We start from the raw sequence: 23,178 nt of genomic DNA, 5'->3' as shown, positions 1-23,178 counted from the left end.
CCAGGGACGGGGCACCCACCCCTCTCTGGGCAGCCCCTTCCAGCCCCTCACCACTCTCTCTGCAAAGAACTTCCCCCCAGTCTCTCCTCTCCCCCTTCCCTCCTCCAGCTTCACTCCAGCCCCTTGTCCTGCCAGTCTCTGCCCTTTAACAAGCCCATTCCCCTCCTGTTCCTGGGGTCCCTTCAGGGACGGGGAGGCTGCAGTGAGGTCCCCCCACAGCCTTCTCTTCTCCAGGCTGACCCAGCCCAGCTCCCCCAGCCTCCCTCCCCAGGGGAGCTGCTCCAGCCCGCTGATCCCCTCCGTCTCCCCGTTGCGGCCCCGCTCGCAGCGCGTCCCGCCGCTGGCGCCCGCGCTCGGCCGAGCAGCGTCACCGCGCTCCGCCGCCGCCGCCTGCCGCGCGGAGACGCGCCCGCCGCCGGGCCAGGGAAAGGCGGCACCTCGGCAGCCGCGTCCCCGGCACCACCCTCGGCCCTGCCCGCCTCTCACGCCGGCCCGGCCCGCCCCGCTCCTTCCGCTGCGGTGGCCGTTTACCCGGCGGCTGCAGCAGCCCGTCCCTCGGCGGCGACGGTTTAGGCCCGGAGCCGCCGCCGTGCAGGAAGGTCCCGCTTCGTCCAGCCGTGCGGCGCTTCCCTGCGGCCGCCCGCGGGGCCGGAGAGCCGCGGCCATGGACAAGTACCAGGTGCTGGGCCTGGTCGGGGAGGGCAGCTACGGCGTGGTGACCCGCTGCAGGAACAAGGAGACCGGCCAGATCGTCGCCGTCAAGAAGTTCCTGGAGGGCGAGGACGACGCGGCGGTGAGGAAGATCGCCCTGCGGGAGATCAAGCTGCTGAAGGTGAGGGGCGGGTGGTCTGTGCCGCCGCTCCCAGCGCGGGCAGCCCCCTCACCCCTGGGCGGTTACACCCGTTGGGCAGCGCTGCGCCGGGCACTCTGGCTTGGGTAGACCCCAAGGGCGAGGCCCAGGTTGGTTTGGAGCTCCTGAGGTGACTCTGGCAGCGAGCCGGGCTGCTGCAGGCAAGGGGGGATGTTCCCTGAGGAGGGAGAGCAGCCCCGAGGGCAGCCACCTCCTGCGAGCCGAGCAGGGGCCTTGGCCGCTCTGGCCAGAGCCTGGAGCAGGGGCCTTGGCAGCTCTGGCCAGAGCCTCCCTCGCTGTAAAGGCGCCAGCTGTTTGGGAGCGATGGATCCACCTGTGAGGGAGGTGATTGGCTCTGGGGAGGGAGCTGCCCCTTTGGACTCCTTTAAGGAGCGATGCTCGGCCACTGAAGTTATAGGATGGGCGTCAATTTAAGCTGCTGGGTCGGCTTTAAAAGGCAGACACGGTTGTTTATGACCACGATTTACAGAGCAGAACTAACAAAGTCCAGACCAAGAAATAGTGTGGCCAGCAGGTCTGGGGAGGGGATTGTGCCCCTGGACTGGGCACTGGGGAGGCTGCACCTCAAGTGCTGGGTCCAGTTCTGGGCCCCTCACTCCAAGAAGGACATGGAGGTCCTGGAGCGAGTGCAGAGAAGGGCAGCCAGGCTGGGGAAGGGGCTGGAGGGCAAATCCTCTGAGGAGCAGCTGAGGGAGCTGGGAGTGTTGAGCCTGGAGAAGAGGAGGCTGAGGGGAGACCTCCCCACCCACACTGCCCTGCCAGGAGGGTGCAGAGAGGTGGGCGATGGTCTCTGCAGCCAGGGGACAGGAGATGGGACAAGGGGCAATGGGCTCAAGCTGCCCCAGGGCAGGGTCAGCTCAGCTGGGAGGGAAAAGCTCTTCCCTGGCAGAGTTGTGGGGCTGTGGCACAGGCTGCCCAGGGAGGGGGCTGAGTCCCCACCCCTGGGGGTGTTTAACAGAGGGGAGATGAGGTGCTCAGGGATCTGGGTCAGCACAGGACAGGGACGGTTGGACTCGATGGTCTTACAGGTCTCTTCCAACTGTGTGATTCTGTGAAAAAAGGCTTTGGGCCCGGTTTGTATTTCCATGGACAGTTAAGCCATGGTAGATGACATTTAGCCTCTGAGTTGTAGTAGAGCTGCTTTTCTGTCTGGCTGGGTGCTGTGCCGGATTGGCCCGGCCAAACCTGACTTGATGAGAATCCAGCCTGTGCCCCCTGCGTTCAGCGGGGAAAGAAAGGTAAGAGAGGAGCCACCTCAAGGTTTCTGTTGCTTCCTGGCTGTAATTGTGCCCCTTCCCAGTGTTGTGTACCAAATTCAAGTACCTTGCTGCTGTGAATTTGCTGAAAATGAAAGAAATGCTGGACTTCTAAAACTTGCAGGTGAGTGGTGATCTGGATGCATAACAGTGTGCCTAACCAGACTGGTTACCAGCATTCCTTGGTACAGATATCTGCTCCTAGGAATGTTGTACGTTGTTTTATTGGTGGCACTTTCCTGTCAGGCTTGTACTGAGGCTGGAGAAGGGCAGGTATCCATTTCCCTGAGCCTTATCAGTCAGCAGCATGCCCCTAGGCTGAAGCCAGCTGGCATCACCTCCTTTGCTGTTTGAGAGCGTGGTTTGCCTGGTACCAACTGTGGATGCTTTATTGGTTCATACTAGATGTCCAGTTGTTCTTCAGCCTGTTGGCTTCTTACTGGCGGTGTTTTGAGGTGTGCCCTCATTGTGTGGGATGGTTTATTAGAGGTCCTTCTCTTCGTGGGCTGCAGATAGCCTGTCTGACACAATACCCAGGAGTTCTAGATTTAAAGAGGGTTTTGTGTGTGTGTTCTTCAGTGTTTTGTCCTGCAGTCTTCCTGCTTCTCCTCTTGGCCTTGTTCTTTCTTCAGGAGCTTTTGTAGGTTCTTAACCTGTTTCCCTGCTGCGTTCCTTAGTGCGTGGGATGCCAAGGATGCAGGGTGGCATTCAGTGCTAGGGCACACGTCCCTTGTTCTGCGTGCTCCTTTGACCACCTGCAGCCTCTGTTTATAACCTCAGGCAGCAGTTGCAGCGTTTTTTCCCCTTCCCCCTGTGCACAGGCACACGAGGTAGTTTTAAGTCTCGGGACATGGGTGATCTGCCTGGTCAAGAAGTGAAGGGAAGTCTTACTACAGGTGGAGTGTGTCTCGGCTTTTCCTCCAGCACAGGGTGTTCCAGAGGTGAGAACACGTGCAAGCCCATCTCTTTCCTTGGCTGCTGTGTCTTCACAGGACTGCCAGACTCTAGTCCCTGTGCTACAGGGGACACAAAAAGTGATCCCTGCTGTCACCACAAGATGGACAGACACTTAGAATGAAGAGAAATGTAGATGCTGGAGCTTGAGACGCAGGCAGCAGGAGTTCCAGGCCTTGTCCCCTCCAACTCTTTGAGCCGCAGACCTGTGTGAGTCTGGATTGTACCTGATCCTCGGCCAGGCTCGCTCAGTTACGGAGTCAGAGCACGAACTGCCTCCCAGGCATGCTGGGAATTAACTTGTTTTCCTGGCTGAATGGCAGCTTAGCAAGGGGAAGGTTCCCACAGGTACCTCAATAAATGTGGCCTCCCACAGTGAAAATTAATACCCAGGGATTTAATCTTTTCCTAGTTTCTTCACTTGTCTGTTCCCTGTGAACCTTATTTATTTATTCTTTTTTTTTCTCCTGTTCCAGAGTGTGGACAGAAATTTAATCTTCACAAAACTCCTTCAGGTCTCCTGGTCTGGGAGGAGATTATTCTCAAGGGGAGGTGGATTTTTTCCTAATCACCTTGTTTTTAAATCTTCATGTTTCAGACCTGAGAAGTCATTTCTCATACGAGTCTCAGTGCTCTGCAGCCCTGTGTCTTTCTTGGCTGTGATCCCTGGGCTGTGGTGCTGCCTTCAGGCAGCCTCCCATGGTATTTCCCTCCTGGGCTCCGAGCTAATAAATACCTGCTCCTTGTAGCAAGGTCTGTTTTGTTTAGGGGTGTGTGATAAACCAGCGTTCCAAACGTTAACGAATGGGAGGTGGGTTCTGGGCTGGTTAGAATGGGATGACAAAAGAATTAGAAAATGCAACTTTTTTCTTTTTTTCTTCTTTTCTTTTTCTTCCCCATTCATGTTGTGGGTTTTTTCATAGACTCAAAGACTGGTCTGGGTTGGAAGGGACCCCAAGGGTCCCAGAGCTCCAACCCCCTGCCACAGGCAGGGACACCAACCTCCAGGCCTGGAGCTACACAAGGTTGCCCAGGGCCCCAGCCAACCTGGCCTTGAACACCCCCAGGGACGGGGCACCCACCCCCTCTCTGGGCAGCCCCTTCCAGCCCCTCACCACTCTCTCTGCACAGAACTTCCCCCCAGTCTCTCCTCTCCTCCTTCCCTCCTCCAGCTTCACTCCATCCCCTTGTCCTGCCAGTCTCTGCCCTTTAACAAGACCATTCCCCTCCTGTTCCTGGGGTCCCTTCAGGGACTGGAAGGCTGCAGTGAGGTCCCCCCACAGCCTTCTCTTCTCCAGGCTGACCCAGCCCAGCTCCCTCAGCCTCTCTCCGTAGGGGAGCTGCTACAGCCCTCTGATCACCTTCGTGGCTCCTCTGACCCCTCTCCACCAGCCCCACATCTTCCTTGTGTTGGGCCCCAGCTCTGGACACAGGACTCCAGCTGGGGAGGGCAGAGCAGAGAGGGACAATCCCCTCCCTGTCCCTGCTGCCACCCCTCTGCTGATGGAGCCCAGGATCCCATCGCCCTTCCCAGCTGCAAGAGCTCTAACCTATCTTCATCTTTCCTCTCTGCATAATATAAACTAAACAAAAATCAAAGCCCTCTTCAAAGCCCTGGCCTGTGACTTTTCACTCTGAACCCACTAGCTCAATAAAAGCCACTTTAATTGTTAACGCTGTTTTAGGTAAGAACGCTGAACTTTGCTGTTTGTTCAGTGTGCTGGTGTCCTGGCACACATTACTGTGGATGTGTGTCAGCTGCCAGTGCTGAGAGAAATGCTCTGGGGCACAGTAGGAGCTTAAAAGATCCATCTTCTATGAGGTGTATGAGGAAAAAATAAGATACAGACACCGAGTAGCTGGTGATGAACTGGCAGACTGGTGGAACAAACTGCTTTTGTTTTCCTTTTAAGTGGGGAGGTAAGAGGCTTTTTAAAAGATGAGCTGGAGAAAGGTATGGCAGAGAACAGTAAAGCTTCCTGGGAGCATGGGAGAAAAGGTGTATCAGCTTTGGGCTGTCGGGAGAGGAGAGAAAAGCTTTTCCTTAAAGCAGCACATTGGGAGCTGCCTCCTTGCGCCTTGCCCTGAGGGAGCAGGCAGGGGAGCAGGGGCACCTTGAGGAGAATATCTCCTAAAGGGGTTTGGCTCACGGATACAGCCCAGCGTTGGGGTACAGCAGCGTTGGCTGCTGCTCGAGCTGTCTGTAATGCACACAGGCAGCGAGCCAGGGGTCTCTGCAGCTCTTCACCGTGGCTCAGAGTGCTGCTGTTCTCTGAGGCCAGAGCCGTCCTCCGCAGCGCGCCGAGCTTCCCGCTACAGGCTGTCCTGCCCTGCCTTCCCTGGCAGCTCGGGGTTCTCCTTTGCTCTCCACAGTCCCTGTGGGTAGACGCTGTTAGGTGCCTGAGAGCCGTGTGCTCCTCTGGAATTCTTTCTGACTTCCTCACCCATCTCCCTCACTGGAACACAGGCTTGCTCTAAAGCTTGTCAAGATCAGGGCACGAGTTAGTGTTGCCTCTCAGGAGAGCACTGGGAGGAGCAGAGCGCTTGACATCTCCCAGCAACAGAATGGTCTATTTTGAGCATCCTCATAAAGATGAAGTGTCCTTACTCAGTGTTTGATTTATTTTTGCGTTACAAAACCAGGTGCCTGTATATATGAGGTGGTGGGAATCCTCCAGGTAATGTTAAAATAAAATGACACTGGTAAAATCCAACCTATTCTGAAATACCAGTGAGCTGATTTTGAGAATGAATGAGTGAGTGTGCCGTGACAAGAGCAGCATCCCAGGGCAGTTAAAAGTATTACCCATTGATACGCTGTCAAACTCTTACCAAATATTTCCTGTTCTATAACAGCAACTCAGGCATGAGAACCTGGTGAACCTGCTGGAGGTGTATAAAAAGAAGAAGCGGTGGTACCTGGTGTTTGAATTTGTGGATCACACGGTGCTTGATGACCTTGAGGCCTTTCCAAACGGACTAGACTTCAGCAGGGCTCAGAAATACTTGTTTCAGATTATAAGAGGAATAGCGTTCTGTCACAGCCATAATGTAAGTATCCCTGGGGAGGAAGCTCTGCAGTTAACAGGGAATGAGCAGATACAGAAGCATTTCTTTATTTTAATGTTTTCCCCTGTGTATTAAACCTTAGAGGCATAAAGCTTTGGCTGTAAAGGAAGAGGCAGGGCAGAAGAGCTGGACTGTGAATTTCATATTAAAATGTCAGAGCTTGATGTCAGCTCACCCAGTAGTTTGTCTCTGATTTGCTTTCTGAGAGAGTTTCACAGGAAGGGCCTGGATGTCCATGGGGATCTGAGACTCAGTGGCACCTCACCATGGGCTGGCTTGTCTTGCAGAGGGAGGTAGTCACTTTCCCCAAACCTTTTCCATGCCTGTAAACAGGCAGCCTTGCTTTTCCTCTTCACCGTTTCCAGGGGCTTGTGCTCAGCTGATTGCTGACAGGTTTGCCAGTTTAACCATAGCTGTGTAACTACCTGTGTAAGCACATGTGCATTTATTTATTTGTTTTGATGGCAGGGAAACGGTGTCTCTTCTGAATCCCTAAAACACTGTTAGCATTTAACTGCAGGACATGCCTGTGGCCCTTGCAGTACTTAACACCTTCTAAACTTGTGGTCATGGCCGGGTTTGTCAAGCATAATGAATTGTGCCTGTTCAAAACACCTTTCGGTTCCCCCTGCCTGCAAAAATGCCACTCCCTACCTGGGTCTCAGAAAGCCAGTAGTTTTGGTGAGCCAGCCAATTTGCTGTGAAGAATTGGGGAATTCGTTTCTCTTGACTTGCTTTTCTCTGTGCAGATAATACACCGGGATATTAAGCCAGAGAACATTCTGGTTTCCCAGTCGGGAGTGGTGAAGCTGTGTGACTTCGGATTTGCCCGTACCTTAGCAGCTTCTGGGGAGCCTTACACTGACTACGTGGCAACCCGGTGGTACAGAGCTCCAGAGCTGCTGGTGGGAGATATCAAGTATGGCAAGTAAGACTGGCACGTGAGGCTGCAGCAGGGTTGTGGGCTCGGGGGCAGTATCGAGGGGGGGCTCTGTTTCTCTGGGGGAGGCAGGGGACTATCGCTTGGCAAACGGGTCGAAGGGATGCTGTTCAGTGGTCCGTGGTTATTCGCTTGTAGAGGGTTAAGCCTTGCTCTTCTCTCTCCCACTCTGCAGCTAACTTCTGCCAGGGGTAGGCTTTCCTGGCCCAGCAGGTGAGGAGAGCCCTCACAATTCCTGGTCTGTTGTCTGTAGGAGCTGTGCAGTTGTTGATGGTAGCACGTGGGGAGGCTACAGTAGACCTCCCTGCTGTGCAGCTGGAGTTGTGGGGGGAAGGCAGAAAGGTCTTTCAAACAACTCTAGAGGCGTACAGTGAAGGGAGCAGGTAGGGTGAATGAGATGCTCCTTACTGCCACCCAGGTTGGAGTGTCACCTGTTACCACAGGGCTGTTAGTTGTGCAGGTCTCTGTGTATCCCTGCATGGCTTAATTCCCAGTAACTGTGCCTGAGGAGTGGATACCTGCAGAAGGAGTTGCTGCTCTCTGAAGCACGGGGTTGCACTGCATGCAGTGTGCTATGTTGTATGTGTATTTTGGAAGCACTGATTTGTACCTGTCAGGCTTCTGCCAGCGTTTCCCTGCTTCAGGAGGGGAACCCGTTCACCAGCACACTGGCCAGCTTGGGAAACAGCTGTCCTGCTGTTCAGGGGCACAACTGCCCTTGGGGGCTTGTAACCTGCGGTGTGCCAGCCTGGCCTTGGGATCAAAGTGATGAATAAAGCCACGCTGAGCTGGGGTGGCGTTTGTTGTCTCCTTTCTCCAGGGCTGTGGATGTGTGGGCCATCGGCTCTCTGGTAACAGAAGTGCTCACGGGAGAGCCCCTCTTCCCTGGAGATTCGGACATAGACCAGCTCTACCACATCACCAAGTGCCTGGGTGAGAACAGCCGGTTGGGCTCTCGGGGCCTGCTCAGTAATCAAGGGGGTCAGATATGTTTTGGGAGGGGAGGAGGGTGTGAAGAGAAAGGCTGTGGTGTGTGCTGAGCTGTTTTGTGTGTGCTCTTAGGGCCCTTTTCACCGGGGCAGCTAGGAGCTTGTAAGTACAGCATCAGTTCATGGCGTACAGGCGGACAGAGAAAGACCCTGACTGTAGCCCTTGCAGTAGTGCTGACCCAGTATTTCAGCCCCTCAAATGTTTTATGGGACTGTTCTGTATTTCTTCCATATGGTTGCTTTGTTGATGTGATTCCAGGTAACTTAATTCCAAGACACCAAGAGTTATTCTACAAAAATCCCCTCTTTGCTGGCATGAGGTTGCCTGAAGTGAAGGAGGCCGAATCTCTGGACAAACGCTATCCCAAGCTCCCTGCTGCAGTACTACACTTAGCCAAGGTAATTAACCCATCATTTACTGGGAAGGGTCTCCCAACAAGCTTTGCCCCTCACCTGCTGCCGAAGTGGATGCTTTGTAGGTAATACACAGCAGCTTACTTTGTATTTAGTAGCAGAGCTGTGGGCATGTTTTCTGCCAGCCCTTCCTCTACCTGCTGGTGGAGGCACTGCAAGCACGTAGGCTTGGGTGGGGTGGCATCCGTTGCTCTTAGAGCTATGTGTCTGCTACGTGGGAGACAGGAAGCTTACAACTCTGGAATAAATCCCACAGAATCCTTCCAGGGAGAGTTTTTGTGCTTCCATGCAGCAATCTGGAGCACTGATATGTTGGGTAACTAAACCTCAAACCAGCATGGTTGTATTTGAAATGCCTAATGATCCGCTCGGATTCTACAGTTACTGAAAACAGGGGAGGTTTGCTGAGGACAGGGTGATCTGTTTGTGTGCCAGGTATTCCCTTGCAGCGAGCCCCTGTGGGTGTTAGTGATTGGGATGGAAGCAGCCAGCAGACATTAAACTTCTCTGGTAGTTGTGTCTCTTGGGCTCATCTCAGGCCCTGGAAAGGGGAGTTCTGCGGCTTTCCACTCGGACATGGTAAAGCTTTGGCTCTGTTTCTGATGTATTTGCCTTCTAATGTTCTCCTTGGTTTGACAGATGTGCTTGCAGATTGATCCAGACAAAAGACCGTCCTGTGCTGAGCTCTTGCAGAGCGATTTCTTTAACGAGGATGGATTTGCTGAAAGGTGAGGAGTTAATGTCTTCTCCAAGCAGGCAGATATTAGGAGGTTCAGCAGCTGCGCTCAGAGATTGCTTGCTGAGTCTGCAGAGCTGGCAGCCACTGAATGTCTGGGGTTCTTTTTGGGTTTAGCCTTCCTAGAAATAGCACAGTTGAAGGAGTTGAAACGCTGCAGTGGTGTGTTTGCCTCATCACCTTGTCACGGCACGAGCTTGTCCGTGTGAGCACCCAGTGTCCCACCAGATCGGGTAGCACAGCCTCACGCTGCACTGGGCTGGGATACAGCCACCTTTACTGCTCTGAAGTGAAGAGCCTGGGCTTCCAGGGGTTTATTTATTGTAATGGGCATGTTGTATTTGGCTGGCTCCTCCTGAGTTAAAAGCACGACTTGTTTGGTTGCTGTGAAGGCTACAGGAGCCTGTGCGGAACACCAGCTTGTGATGATATTAATAGAAGCCTTTTTTCTTCTTCTTCTTCTGGAATGTAGATTTGCTCAGGAGCTGAAAGTAAAGATTCAGAAAGACGCCAGAGACCGTCAGTTACAAAAGAAATCAAAACTCAGCAAAAGGGACAAAGATGATCTTTTAGAAGAAAGAAAAATGCTTGGTGTTCAGGTTGGTCCATCTTTGTTTTCCAGACCTGTATTTATTTTGTGTGAATGCTTTAAAATCTCTGTGTAAGAATGTGCAGCAGTTCTTCTTAGCAAAAATGTACACATAATTGTGCATTTCTCTGGGTAAGCGCGGTGTGCCGGAGCAGCTCACCTTCAGAGACTGCTGTGAGCCCAGGTGGTGCCAAAGACCTTGTCACCCAAATCAGGGCAGTCCCCCTGCCTCACCACAGCTCTGACACTCTGTGCCCTTGCCTCGAGCTTGTTGGGCTGCTACAGGTACTTGGCTTGGCAGTCTGAGAGCCCCTAGGAGGTAAGCTCTGTTGTGATGCCGTTACTGGCAAGTACAGAGCTGAAGGAAGAATCAGTTGGGAAGCCTTCAGTCATGTGGAATAACGAAAATGTGCTTCTGTGCTGCCTGTGGTAAAGCCCTGGCCCCAGAATGATGTTTTGCTTTCAGTGACATACTAAGCAGAAGCTTCAGGGTAGCTCTGAGGTGAAATCAGGCTCAATTCTTACTTCACTTCTTTGGAGTGACACAGGATGTGTCTGTTCTTCCTCCTTCATTCCAATGCCATTCTAAGGTAACTTATTTACAGAGAGTGCTGGAACCCTGACAAGTCTCCTCCTGTTTGATGGAAAACACAGAGGGTTTTGACTCAAAATGTTTCCATCTCCATCAAATTGTGCATAATCGTGCAGGTTTAGGCTTTTGACTTCTTTTCCCCTGCCTGTGCTGCTCTAAGCTGCTTTTTAACACCACTTTAAGAGAAGGATGCTGCTTATCTCTCCCAAGCAGGATTTCAGCATTGACTCCAAGAACAGGGATACAAAGCTACTAAAGACAAAGCCCTCCAAAGCTGATGCAGAGAAAGCAGGCCGATCCTCCAATCTGAACTCTTTCTACGACAGCGCGATCAACCCATTTAAAATAAGCTCTCAAACCAGCCTAAAAGATTCCAGCAGCAGCTTGGACTATGCCAAGAACACCAGCATAGTTATCCCTCCCATCAACCAGAACTTTTCTCCCACTGCGGTTGGGATGGGTCCTGTGCCCAGAAAACTTAATTACAGGTACGGGAGCAGAGCTAGAAGAATCATAGAGTCACAGAGGGGTTGGAAGGGACCCCCAGAGCCCATGGGGTCCAACCCCCTGCCCAAGCAGGGTCCCTAGGACAGGACACACAGGTCGGCGTCCAGATGGGGCTGGAATCTCTCCAGAGAAGGAGACTCCACACCCCCTGGGCAGCCTGTCCCAGGGCTCCCTCACCCTCACTGGGGAAAAGTTCTTCCCCACATTGGTGGGGAACTCCCTGTGCTCCAACTTGAGCCCATCGCCCCTTGTCCTGTCTCCAAGGACCTGTAACATCCTGAGAGGGGTGTGGGGTGATGATGTGGGTTTTGGATAGGACTAGAAACAGCTCTTGTTGGGGGTGGGACTGTAAGTGGGTGAGAGAGCCTGGCACAGGGTCTCTGGTTTCCAGGTCTGGCACAGCGCTGCTGGACAGCAGGGGTTTGCCAGCTGCTGTGGCACTGGCCTTTCTTTGACTTGCAGCTTGTCCTCTGGACCAAACTTCTCCCATAACTGAGCTCATGAAGGATATTCTCCCCGTGAGCTGTTAGAAGAGTTTGCTGATGGTGTTTCAGGGGGTCATGCATGTGTGTTTATTCGCTGTGTTAGCTAGTTCATTAAAAGTTTGGGGCATTTTTGATTACAGAGTTGATGACAAGAGCAAAAAATACTTGGACCCGTTTCTAAAGCAACGGAAGCACTCTCCAGCGGGCCGTTACAGCGTCAGCTTGACATCAGTAAGTCATCCCTCTCCCCTTTCCCCAGAAATAAATTCTGAGCTCCAGTTTGTCACTGATTGTCAAGAATCCCATCTGTTGAAGCCTTCACCACAACTCCCAGCTAGAAATGCTCTTCTCTTTAGCCTTTTTTTTCCTGCGGGTGTGTTGTCTGTTTTCCTTTGCTAATAGTTATCCTATACGAAATGTATAGCAGAGGGGGAGGATCCTCTCCTTTGACCTGCTGGCCATGCTCCTTTTGATGCCCCCCAGGATCCCATCAGCCTTCTCAGCCCCTGGGGCACACTGCTGGCTCATGACCTCCAGCCTGGCCAGGAAAGCAGGCCTTACGTGCTGCTCTACTGAAGTGGAATTTAGGATTTGGGCTTAACACAGTCGGGGCCTCATTTAGTCTTGTCATAAAGGCATTAAAAATTCATGATGAAAACAAATGGAATGAAAGGCTTTCCACTGCACTTGCTACCAAGGCCAGCAGGAACATTTCCCTCTTTACAGAGCCACTCTCCAAGTGTCGTGCTCTGTCTCTCTGAAAGCAGTCTCCCATAGGTGATGGGGGTTTGCTGCCCTGAGGGTTTAATGGATAAATGATGCTGGAGCAGAACAGATCCCTGCATGTGCATTTCCAGACTTTTCCTTCATGTGAGTTCCAGCTACAGTGGAAGCCTGATGGGATCTGAAACCTGAAAATTGCTGTGCTTTTTCTGTATTGGCATGACCTCGTAATTATGCTCTTGATTGTAGGTTACTAATGAAAAAAACATCCTTCAGGCAAACAGGAAAAAGTGGGAGTTCTGCAAGACAGATGTGCGCTTGCCAGAACTCAATCATCTCCCTGAACTGAGAGGAGTGGAAGGTACGAGCTTTGTTGTCCTCTAAATAAAACCCACATCCTAAATAAGTGGCAGGAAGCAGTGTGGATTAGAGCAGTCAGCTCTTGCTTCTGTAACGTGGTTGTGCTGGCTGTGTTTTGCAGCGTGGCACCCCAGGTTTCTGAAAAAGGAAAACAAAACCATTTCGGAGTCCCGTGTCCCCTCCCTTGCTGCTATTGACCTCCACAACCCCAGCCTGGCCTCACAGCAGGTAACGAAGCAATAAAAGGGTTTGCACTGCTCTGGGTTTGTTTGGTTTGGGTCTTTCTTAACGGCATGGCCCCTAACACAAGCAGAACTTGCCTTGGTTTCTGAACTATCGAAGTGAGAGGACCTGAGGGAGTCCTTGTGCTGGGGAAAGAGGGAAGGGCCGTGGATGAAACACGGGGCTCCGTTTGTGTCTCAGCACCTACCTAAATACTAGACTCTCACTGCTAAGGCAATGTTGCTTTAGGTAATCCTGCTCTAGCAGGGGGATTGGACTAGATGATCTCCAGAGGTCCCTTCCTGAATCTGAAGTGCCACTGTTTCATTTGGCTGATCAAGGTGGAAGTAACTGAGTTGAGGGGAGGCCAGGAGGGACGTGTGTGCTGGGGCTGTGTTGGGCGTTTGAGGGGGCTGAGTGCAGTGAGGGGGGGAAAGCACAGGAGCCAGGCATAGGGAGAACGTGCAGCTCTCAAAGATGAGTTCCTGCTAACACAGATGATGTTGGAGAGGTAAGCAATTCTGTCAGCAGTTGCTTTGGCCACCTTGCTTCCAGTTGGGATTTGTCAGGCTGTACTGAAGTCTGATTTGATCAGAGTGCATTTGTTTCCACTTCCATGTTGGCACTGCATACGTCCCTAGAAGCGGTTTGTGATTATTCTCTCTATGCTATGACTTTCTCTCCTTCCTGCCTTTCTCTCCTTTCCCTCCTTCCTGATTCATAGCTGTCTGGGACCTTTGTGCCCGATGCACCAGAATCCAGCTTCCCCAGAGTCGACCACTAGCCCTACAGAGAAGACTACACCTGCCTGTGAAAGGTAGGCCATCACTTCTGCTATGCAGCCTTCTGGTGGCTTTCCCTTTGCTGTGCAGTCTTTGGGCTCTCTCAGGTGGAGAGTTCCATCAGTGCTTACCTGGTTGGGAGGTGCAGCAGGAACAATCTCACTTCACACCCTTGGTTAGGACACGGAGCTACAACAGGCTCCTTGCTGAGGGCAGCGCGCAGCTTTCTTGAGGGATACTGGAAGTTTGCTGTGGTAGGTAGATAATTTTTCTGAGCTGAGGTGCTGGGCACTGGGGTTGGAAATTAAGGAGCTCGTGAAGTTGAGGGTTGAGCAAAGTGATAGACTGACAAAAAGGGGGAACTGGCTGCTTTTCATTGGGATGGGGAAGAACACGGGTTGTGTGTACAGCCCCATCAGGTGCATCGCAGAAAATGGGCTTTGGTGAAGAGGATCCCTTCTTGCATTTGGGGAGGGGGCTTGTCAAGTTTAATATTAGGGAATTTATTTAGTTACAGTGTCATGTGATCAAATGTATTTAATGTAGGTGTTGATACCTCAGTGCTCTCGGCATGAAACGGGAGTCTGGGAGAGAAGGAGGCTTCGGAAGAGTCCTGCCTGTGTGGTTGACTTGTGCCCTTGAGATCAGAGTACCCTGTTTGCACTTGTGCATTGCATCTTCTCATTCCAGGTTGTTTGAAGCTGAGCCTTTGAAATGTGGTTTCACTGGTTTCTTGCCTTGCCCAGTGAAAGCCATGCAGTTCTGGTCTGAAACAGAACTCAGAGGCAAAGCTGTGGCGTGGATTTGTACACTGTTTGGCTTTTTTCCCTCTTGGGTATTGTTACCCCTTGTTGTACATCGTTCTGCTTTTCTCCTCTTGATGCAGGTGGTGGGAATGATGGGAACAATCCACCTGAGTTTCCAGGTGCTGAGGCTGCAAGGTCTCTGCAGGGCAAAGGAGGATCCCTTGCTATCTTAGTGCAGCCGGCTGCCGTGGGACGGGGCTGGGGGCCAGTCAGAGCACAGGGCTCGCAGTGCCGTTGCTGCTGGATTTCCTGCATGCAAAACTGCTCCTGAAACGTCTGACTTCCTGACCCGGGTCTCACCTGAGATCCCTCGAAAAGTGGTTGTGGCAAGGGCAGAAACTGATGTGGAGGATTTTGAGGGAAGCTGGGCTCCCTGTTGGTCCAGTGGCCGCCCTCTCGAGGGCTGTCTCTGTGAGTGAGCAGTGCGGGTGTCTGCTCGCGGGGCGGTGTTTTGGGGGCTGCCCCGTCCGTACTGGCACGTACGGATCACGTCACCTTTGCCTTGACTGAAATGTCAGCGACGAAAGCGTTTGTGCAAGGAATACAACGTTTGAGTGTGTGAGCGTCCCCAGCTGCTGCTTTGAAACCCTTGCTAATGCTCGACAGCACGTGTGACGTGTGCCAGGTTCCTTTTCCCTGCGAGCTTTCGTCCCCCTGGGCTCTGGGCCGCTGTCACTTGGGTGTGGGGCTGTTGTCCGGCCGCGCTGGGTCAGTATCTGGCTGCTGTTAGTGGCAGAGGAAGAGTGTGGGTGTAAAACACTGAGCTGTGACACAGGTGGCATGTGAAATGGCTTCTGTGAGCCATTCCTTGGGGGAATGGGACACATCAGTGTCAAGACTCGACGCTGGCTTTTATCTTGTGCCTGTCACGATACATTTGTTGCTCAGCTTCCCGCAGGTTGGCTGTAGCCAGCTCTAACATACCCCAACATTGCTCACTACTCTGTTTTCCAGGAGCTTGAGGTTGCTGTCACAGCTCACGCCCCTGTACGGTGTCATTTGGGGACTTGTCTTTCCTCAAAACATGGCCTTTCCCAGCTGTGTGTCATGGCAGAACACAGCACAAGTGTGGTGGTGTTCAGAGCTCTCTGGCTATGCCGTGTTTTGTAAATAAAAGGGTATTTAAATCCCAAACGTCTTGGTACTGGTGCGTGCTTACAACCATGAGATGTGCTCACTCAGCCTTCCCAGGACGTGGTGTTTTACCTGCTTATTTGTATTGTATCTGTCTCCAGGAAGCTCGCAGGCTCTATAGTACTGGTACCCTCCATCCCCCTTCTGCCTTCTGCTGCTCACAAGAGTTATCGTGAGACCCCACCTGACGTGCTGGGTCCAGCTCTGGAGTCCCCAGGACAGGAAAGGCACGGAGCTGTTGGAGAGGGGCCCGAGGAGTCTACAACAATGCTCAGAGGGCTGGAGCAGCTCCCCTACGCAGAGAGGCTGAGGGAGCTGGGCTGGGTCCAGCCTGGAGAAGAGAAGGCTGTGGGGGGACCTCACTGCAGCCTCCCCGTCCCTGAAGGGACCCCAGGAACAGGAGGGGAATGGGCTTGTTAAAGGGCAGAGACTGGCAGGACAAGGGGCTGGGGTGAAGCTGGAGGAGGGAAGGGGGAGAGGAGAGACTGGGGGGAAGTTCTTTGCAGAGAGAGTGGTGAGGGGCTGGAAGGGGCTGCCCAGAGAGGGGGTGGGTGCCCCGTCCCTGGGGGTGTTCAAGGCCAGGTTGGCTGGGGCCCTGGGCAACCTTGTGTAGCTCCAGGCCTGGAGGTTGGTGTCCCTGCCTGTGGCAGGGGGCTGGAGCTCTGTGACCCTTGGGGTCCCTCCCAGCCCAGGCCAGGCTGGGGTTCTGTGATTCTATGAAGGCTCCGGGGGGACCTTACAGCAGCCGGACAGTCCCTGAGGGGGCAAGTGCCGAGATGCCCGGCATCGCGCTGTGGGGCGGGAGGATTTTAGGGAGGGGTGGGGAAGAGTTTAGGAGGGGAAGGGTTGAGGGGAGAGGGGAGGAAGAAAGAAAAGCTGACGCTGGGGCGGAGGTGGGGCGGGAAGCCGGAGCTGCGGCACCCGGCCCGCTCCGGGCACAGGAGGCGGAAGCGGCCGGGCGGAAGCGGCGGAGCCAGCGCGCCGGGCGAGCGCGGCGGCCATGGCGGCGGGCGGGGAGGAGGGCTGCGAGCACTACCGGCGCGGCTGCCGGCTGCGGGTGAGGACCCGGCGCGGCGGGGAGGGGAGGGGAGGGGAGGGGAGGGGAGGGGAGGGGAGGGGGGGGCTGGGCGGCGGCGCGGGTGGCGCCGAGCCGAGCCGGGCCGTGCCGAGCCGAGCCGTGCCGAGCCGAGCCGTGCCGTGCCGAGCCGAGCCGTGCCGAGCCGAGCCGTGCCGTGCCGTGCCGAGCCGAGCCGTGCCGAGCCGAGCCGTGCCGTGCCGAGCCGAGCCGTGCCGAGCCGAGCCGTGCCGTGCCGTGCCGAGCCGAGCCGTGCCGAGCCGTGCCGTGCCGTGCCGAGCCGAGCCGGGCCGAGCCGTGCCGAGCCGAGCCGTGCCGTGCCGTGCCGAGCCGAGCCGTGCCGAGCCGAGCCGTGCCGTGCCGAGCCGAGCCGAGCCGAGCCGTTCCGTGCCGTGCCGAGCCGAGCCGAGCCGAGCCGAGCCGAGCCGAGCCGTGCCGTTGGCAGGCGCCGTGCTGCGGGAAGCTCTACGCCTGCCGGCTGTGCCACGACGCCGCCGAGGGGCACCGTCTGGACCGCTTCCGCGTGGCCGAGGTGCAGTGCGCGCGCTGCCGCCTGCTGCAGAAGGTGAGCCCGGGGAGGGGGGTGCCGCCGGCGCGGGGGGCGGGGCGCGGGGCGCGGGGGCGGCGCCGTGTTGCGTGCGGCGCCGGCCCGCGCACCTCAGCGGCCGCCTCCCCGCCCTCTCGCTCGCCGCGGCACGGCGATAGGCCCAGCAGAGCTGCGAGGGCTGCCACAGCCTCTTCGGCGAGTACTACTGCGGCATCTGCCACCTCTTCGACCGCGACAAGAAGCAGTATCACTGCTCCGAGTGCGGCATCTGCAGGTGCGTGAGGGGCGGCCGGGCTCCGGCCTCTCCGCGGGGCCCTTGGCCCTGGCCCTGTCCCTGTCCCGCTCAGGTGGGGCCGGGGCTGGGGACGGGACCGGCCTCTGCCTCACGCTTTTCTCCTCAGGATCGGCCCGAAGGAGGATTTCTTCCACTGCTCAAAGTGCAATTTATGCTTAAGCTTGAGTCTCCGAGGAAAGCACAAGGTAAGAAGGCAGCAGATGACTCCCTACCTTAAAAAACCACCCCAACCCAAACAGCACACCTCGGCAGTGCCTCCTCTCCATCACAGCCTGGCCTGGGCTGGGAGGGACCCCAAGGAGCACAGAGCTCCAGCCCCCTGCCACAGGCAGGGACACCAACCTCCAGGCCTGGAGCTACACAAGGCTGCCCAGGGCCCCAGCCAACCTGGCCTTGAACACCCCCAGGGACGGGGCACCCACCCCCTCTCTGGGCAGCCCCTTCCAGCCCCTCACCACTCTCTCTGCAAAGAACTTCCCCCCAGTCTCTCCTCTCCCCCTTCCCTCCTCCAGCTTCACTCCAGCCCAGGATTCAGAACGCAGCTATCCACACAGCACAGTAACTGTTGGATTTAGTAATTATTTTTGGTTTTCCCTTTGCACAGTGTATTGAGAATGTCTCCAGGCAGGACTGCCCCATATGTCTGGAGGTGAGCTGCTGCTTTTCCTCTCTGATGACTTTGCCTGCAGCTGTGTTGTTTTGACTGCACTTGAATTCATTCTCCTGTCTCTCTGTCTGCTAACTCCCCTTGAACAGGACATCCACACCTCTCGTGTTGGAGCTCACGTTCTGCCCTGTGGTCACCTTCTTCACAGGTAAAACTCAATTTTCCCACGCTGAGTTTCCTGCTGGTACTATTTAAGTTTTAAAGAGCCCTTGAAGACCCTCCCTGGTGCAGAAAGCAATGGCACGATGGTGTTGAGAGGTCAGAGGCAGGTGGTCAGTTAGGGTTTAGATTCTTTCCTTGATGCAGCCCCTCGTGCCAGCAGCGTGCCTCGTTGTGTGCAGAGCCTGCCAGCTGTGCTGGGGCGTCAGAGCCATGCCATAGGTGGCATTGGGTGCCTTTGGAGGAACAGTTGCCACGTGCTCCCCTTCCATTCTCCCTTCCTGTGCCTGTCTCATGTTGCAGGTGCAGCGTTTGGTTACTGGGTTGACTCTCTTGTTTCCCCCCACACCTGGTTGTTGCTGTGCACTGAGTCACCTCTGTGTTTGACTTGGGTCTCTCCAGACTGAATTCCTGATTGAATTCCTCCAGGCTGAATGCCAGGCTTCAGTTCCTCTCCATCTTAAACTTACCTGGTGACAGATCCTACCTGAACCACACGAGCTGTCACAGCCTTGTCCCTGTTCCCTTGTGATGGGTTAGAAGACTTTAGAATGGGATTAAGTGTGCTTTCTTTCTGGAATTTTGGCCACAGTACCCAGTGATTTTGCTGGAGAGCTTTTTTATCACCTGGACTTAGGATAGTTTTTACCTTCTGATCCGGGGAGAGCTGTGTGCCTTTTCCCGTGGTTCAGTCCAGATGCATTTCCAGTCAGGAACTGTCTTGTTCTTTGCTGACCTTCTCCCTGCATTTTCTTTTCAGAACATGCTATGAGGACATGCTGAAGGAGTAAGTATTTCCAAGCTTCTCTTAATGCTCTTGGAAAGTCCCAGCAGATTACTTCAGGAGAGAAAGGTCACAATGCTGATCCTGTAGCAAGTAACTTAAAGCCAGCTCCTGAAGGGATGAGGGGCTTTTGATTCCCAGTTCTGCTTGGGAGAACGTCTTGACTCATGGTGTTTGGCTTCGGTACGATGTGCAGGTTTCTCCTCTTGGTGTGCTTGTGTCACAGCCCCACTCCGTTTTCTGATGCAGACCTTTTCCCCCTCCCCTTTCTGCCAGAGGCTACCGGTGTCCTTTGTGCATGCACTCGGCCCTGGACATGACGCGGTACTGGCGCCAGCTGGATGACGAAGTGGCGCGGACTCCCATGCCCGCCGAGTACCAGAACATGAGGGTGGAGGTAAGAGCCGGGGCCCGGGGCAGTCCCTCTGCCTTGCCGGCAGTAGAGGGCGCCAGGAACTTGTCCTGCAGCTGATGGCTAGGGAATGATGAACTGATGTTGTGTGTAGGCTTACAGTGCTCATCACTGACTGGAGCTTTTTACAAATACACATAAAAAGCACCCCCTACCTGCACTCCAACACTAAACAAACCACCAACCACACAACCTGTGGTCCTCAGAGCCTTCTCTTCTCCAGGCTGGGCCAGCCCAGCCCTCCCAGCCTGCCCTCACAGCAGAGCTGCTCCAGCCCTCTGACAATTTTTGTGGCCACCTCTGGATGCTCTCCGACAGCTCCATGTCCTCCTTGTGCTGAGGGCTCCAGAGCTGGACCCAGCACTCCAGGTGGGGTCTCCCCAGAGCAGAGCACTGGGGCAGAATCCCCTCTCTGGATCTGCTGGCCACACTCCTTGGGATGCAGCCAGGATGGGGTTGGCCCTCTGGGCTGCAGATGCACATTGGTGGCTCCTGTTCAGCTTCTCCCCCAGGAGTCTCCCCAAGTCTTTTCCTTGGGGCTGCTTCCCAGCACATCATCTGCTGACCTGTGCAGATAACGGGGGTTGTGCCAGCTCGGGGGCAGGACCCTGCACTTGGCTTTGTTGTTACATACTCGTGCCCCATGGGTGCTAAAGCCTGTCCACCTCTCCTTGGTGTGCAGATCCTGTGCAATGACTGCAGTGCCCGGTCGACAGTGCAGTTCCACTTCCTGGGCATGAAGTGCAGCAGCTGCCAGTCGTACAACACAGCCCAAGACGGGACGTGCCGGCTGCCTGCGGAGGAGCACTGAGCGAGGGGAGCTGCACCAGCAGGGCTCCTGGAGGAGACTTAAAAAAACCCAAACACAAAGAACATGCTTGTCAGTAAGAAAATACCATTCAGAGTTGTCGTGGCACCAGTGAAATGGTTCCAAGACTTAATTAGTGCTGGTGCGACAGAGTTTCGCTGCTTGTGCCCCCTCTGGGAAATTCCCTGTGGAGCAACATGATCCTGATGAAGACTTTCAGGGAGACCGATGCCCTCAAAAAGAGCTGTTGACTGTCAGAGCCAGCCTAGAAGAGTAACTTAACGAGCCAGGATGAGGAGCCAGCAGCAGCTGCCGCAGCAGCAGACATTTTGGGGCAGCTGCAGGTTGCGAGGGGCACAGGAGGTGGAGGTGTAGCTGTTCTGTGTGCAGCTGCTGGGGAAGCTCCCACAGCGCCCTTTGTACATCAAGCTGACATCTGCAGGGCTCTGCATGAGCACATTTGGGCCTCCTAAATGAGGGGTTTGTTCGGGGGCTTCAGAGCTGCTGCACAGCTGGCTGGAGGGGGCACAGCTGGCTGGAAGGGGCACAGCGAGCGCAGAGGTAGCATCCCCTTGGCTCAGTTTGAGCAGTTTCCACCTGTTTCTCCCTTGTTTTGTTTTACTCCCTTGGGCCAGGGTGCCGTGGGGCTGTAGGTGGGTACACAGATGGTGTTCTGAGTGGCCTTGTCCTGCCAGGATTGAGGTCCAGCCGTCTGATGGGGCTGAGCCTGAGATGTTGGCTAAAGCTCTCATTTCACAGGGACACTCGGGTAGTGCAGGGACCAATTTTCTGTGGTTTGGGGTGGTTGGGGGGTTTTTTAATGGTATCTGATGGCACTGGGTGGAGAAAAAGGATGGAGGAGTGCTTTAAGAGAACTACAACCCAGCCTTGATGTAACACCCTGCCTAAGGTGTTCTGCAGTCTAAACATTGCAGGAGGTTCTTAGGTTGTGAGAATTGTAGAACAAATAACTGCTCAGTACACGTTTAGAGGCCCAGTTCTTCTTCACTGTAAGAACTGCTCAGTGTAAAGCAGCTCTGTGGTGAAGCAGCAGCTTTTCTTCATCTGACCAAGTCCCTCTGTACGAAATTCCCAGGCTCGGAGGACAGCGTTGCTGTAGCTGCCTGTGCTGGAGTATCTTTCTCTGCAGCATTTTCCTCAGTACTCTAAATAATTGTACAAGAACATCTCTATTAAAGCAGTTTACCTGTGCTGTGCTCTCCTGTTGCACCTGTGCTCCAGAAAGTCCCACCCAAGGACACAAAGAGAGTTGAGTGTCTGGATGTGTCATTTCTGGGTCTTCATTGTGAAAACAGCTGTCTCAGCAACCCCTGTATTTCTGTGGTACGAGGGGAGGGGGTGGTGGGACTGGTGCCAGTCCAGGCTCCCCAGGAAGGGGGAAGGTTTAGATTGGATATTGGGGGGAAGTTCTTTGCAGAGAGAGTGGTGAGGGGCTGGAAGGGGCTGCCCAGAGAGGGGGTGAGTGCCCTACCCCTGTGGGTGTTCAAGGCCAGGTTGGCTGGGGCCCTGGGCAATCTTGTGTAACTCCAGGCCTGGAGGTTGGTGTCCCTGCCTGTGGCAGGGGGTTGGAGCTCTGTGATCCCTGGGGTCCCTCCCAACCCAGACCAGGCTGTGAGTCTATGAAATGAGCAGTAAATAGGATGAAAAAGTGATGCCAAATGATGTCTTTGAGATGAATCTGAGAAATGCTGGTTTTCTGTGTTACTAAAGCAGCATTAGTTCTCCTGCTGAAGAGGAGGGAGAAAATCTTCACCATACTCGGCTGAGGCTCCAGAAGCCTGTCAGTGGTGTTAGACACCATCTCCACAGGCAGTGCCTGTAGCAAGGACGGGGTTTGGGTCGTAGCTGAGGAGCAGAGACAGCGTGGGGATGTGCTGAGGGCATGCAGCATAGCTAGGGAAAGGAGCTGACAGTGAAAGTCCTCTGTTAAAGACTGGTGAATGGATGCTTAGGAGGCTGAGGAGCTGTGTCTAGTCCTCCTGGGCTCCAAAACTGGGACAGGCTGTCGCTGCAGATGAGTGTCGTGGTGTCTCTGGATGGGGCGGGGGGGAGGTCCCTTCCAACCCAAACTGCTGTAGGGTTTGTGATTTTACACCTGAAGTGCTGCTGGAGGTGGAGGAACTTGCCTTTTAGTGTCTCTATAGGGGGTTGTGCTGGCAGTAGAGAAACGGAGACTGAGACCCCCACCACCTCCTCGGGAAGGGCTGGGCTTGCCCCCTCTGACTGGGGGCTGCTTCCCCACCCCAGTGCCTGTGCTGGCGAGCCTTTGGGCACGGGGGCTGCCAGCCCCCCTTGTCTCTGGCAGCCCTTCCCTCTCCAAGAGCAGCACTGTGGTCACGAGAGCAGGAAAGCCGGCGGTGATGGATGCTGGGCTGTGAGGACACAAACCTCCTCAGCCAGCAGATGCTGTTGGGGACAGCCAGAAGCAGCAATCCAGCCTTAATTAAAATAAACCAGAGCAGGCAAATTCTCCCTGCCAGCAGCTGTGAGGAAGAAACAGATGCAGAGATTTGTTGGTTAACTGGGTGCAATGGATGTTTAAAGAGAGAGGCTCTCCTGGAGCTGAAGGACATGGGGACGGTGCAGGTCTGTGGCTTACCAAGGCTGAATGTCTGTCTGTCTGTCTGTCTTGGCAGCTATTGTTCCCACAGTGCTCCGCTTGTTGCCACCAAAGCGGTTCTTGTTTGTGGTGCGGGGGTTGGTTTTGTTCGGGGGTGTTGTGGGGTGGTTTTACAGTTCCTTATAGCCGGTAATCACCACCCTGGAGCACTCAGCAGTGGAGCAGCCTGGGGCTGTGTGGCCAGCGGTAAAACCACGCTGGGCAAGTCCACAACCCAGCAGACGTGATGCTAACCGGTAAGCTGCTTCCATCCCAGCTGGAAACGCTCCTGCTGCGGCTCCCGCCACCAGAGGAGGCTGAAAGAACATCCTCAGCGGGACGGAGCTGTGGGAGAGCAGCTCCCTCCCCAGCTGGGCTCTCT

The 23,178-nt window shown here is 54.7% G+C and overlaps 2 protein-coding genes across 2 annotated transcripts; both read left to right on the top strand.

The window, feature by feature from the left end:
* Positions 1–664: 664 nt before the first annotated feature.
* On the top strand, positions 665–15,424 carry CDKL2 (cyclin dependent kinase like 2; the record flags this gene model as incomplete). Its single annotated transcript, XM_084263522.1, has 13 exons — positions 665–832; positions 5,938–6,132; positions 6,900–7,078; positions 7,911–8,023; positions 8,339–8,478; positions 9,133–9,221; positions 9,702–9,828; positions 10,624–10,898; positions 11,543–11,633; positions 12,375–12,486; positions 12,607–12,713; positions 13,432–13,524; positions 14,376–15,424. 12 exons carry the CDS (start codon positions 665–667, stop codon positions 13,489–13,491), a joined length of 1,656 nt encoding a protein of 551 aa, XP_084119648.1. The 3' UTR covers positions 13,492–13,524; positions 14,376–15,424.
* A 999-nt stretch (positions 15,425–16,423) lies between these two features.
* On the top strand, positions 16,424–21,387 carry RCHY1 (ring finger and CHY zinc finger domain containing 1). The gene is made up of 9 exons (XM_084263012.1): positions 16,424–16,486; positions 16,950–17,069; positions 17,210–17,325; positions 17,453–17,531; positions 17,951–17,995; positions 18,103–18,161; positions 18,933–18,959; positions 19,233–19,353; positions 20,051–21,387. Exons 1-9 carry the CDS (start codon positions 16,430–16,432, stop codon positions 20,177–20,179), a joined length of 753 nt encoding a protein of 250 aa, XP_084119138.1. The 5' UTR covers positions 16,424–16,429; the 3' UTR covers positions 20,180–21,387.
* Positions 21,388–23,178: the final 1,791 nt, after the last annotated feature.

The sequence above is a fragment of the Gallinula chloropus genome (genome assembly GCF_964237585.1).
Source record: "Gallinula chloropus genome assembly, chromosome: 4".
In the NCBI taxonomy this organism is placed as follows: Eukaryota; Metazoa; Chordata; class Aves; order Gruiformes; family Rallidae; genus Gallinula; species Gallinula chloropus.
This window is presented reverse-complemented; position numbering and strand designations above follow the sequence as displayed.

Bases quoted from the DNA above. Each gene is read 5' to 3' on its own strand.
- RCHY1 (XM_084263012.1), top strand. From the start codon at position 16,430: ATGGCGGCGGGCGGGGAGGAGGGCTGCGAGCACTACCGGCGCGGCTGC. The intron at 17,532-17,950 runs GTAAGAAGGCAG...CCCTTTGCACAG, and splicing joins GTCTCCGAGGAAAGCACAAG to TGTATTGAGAATGTCTCCAG. The intron at 18,960-19,232 runs GTAAGTATTTCC...CCTTTCTGCCAG, and splicing joins TATGAGGACATGCTGAAGGA to AGGCTACCGGTGTCCTTTGT.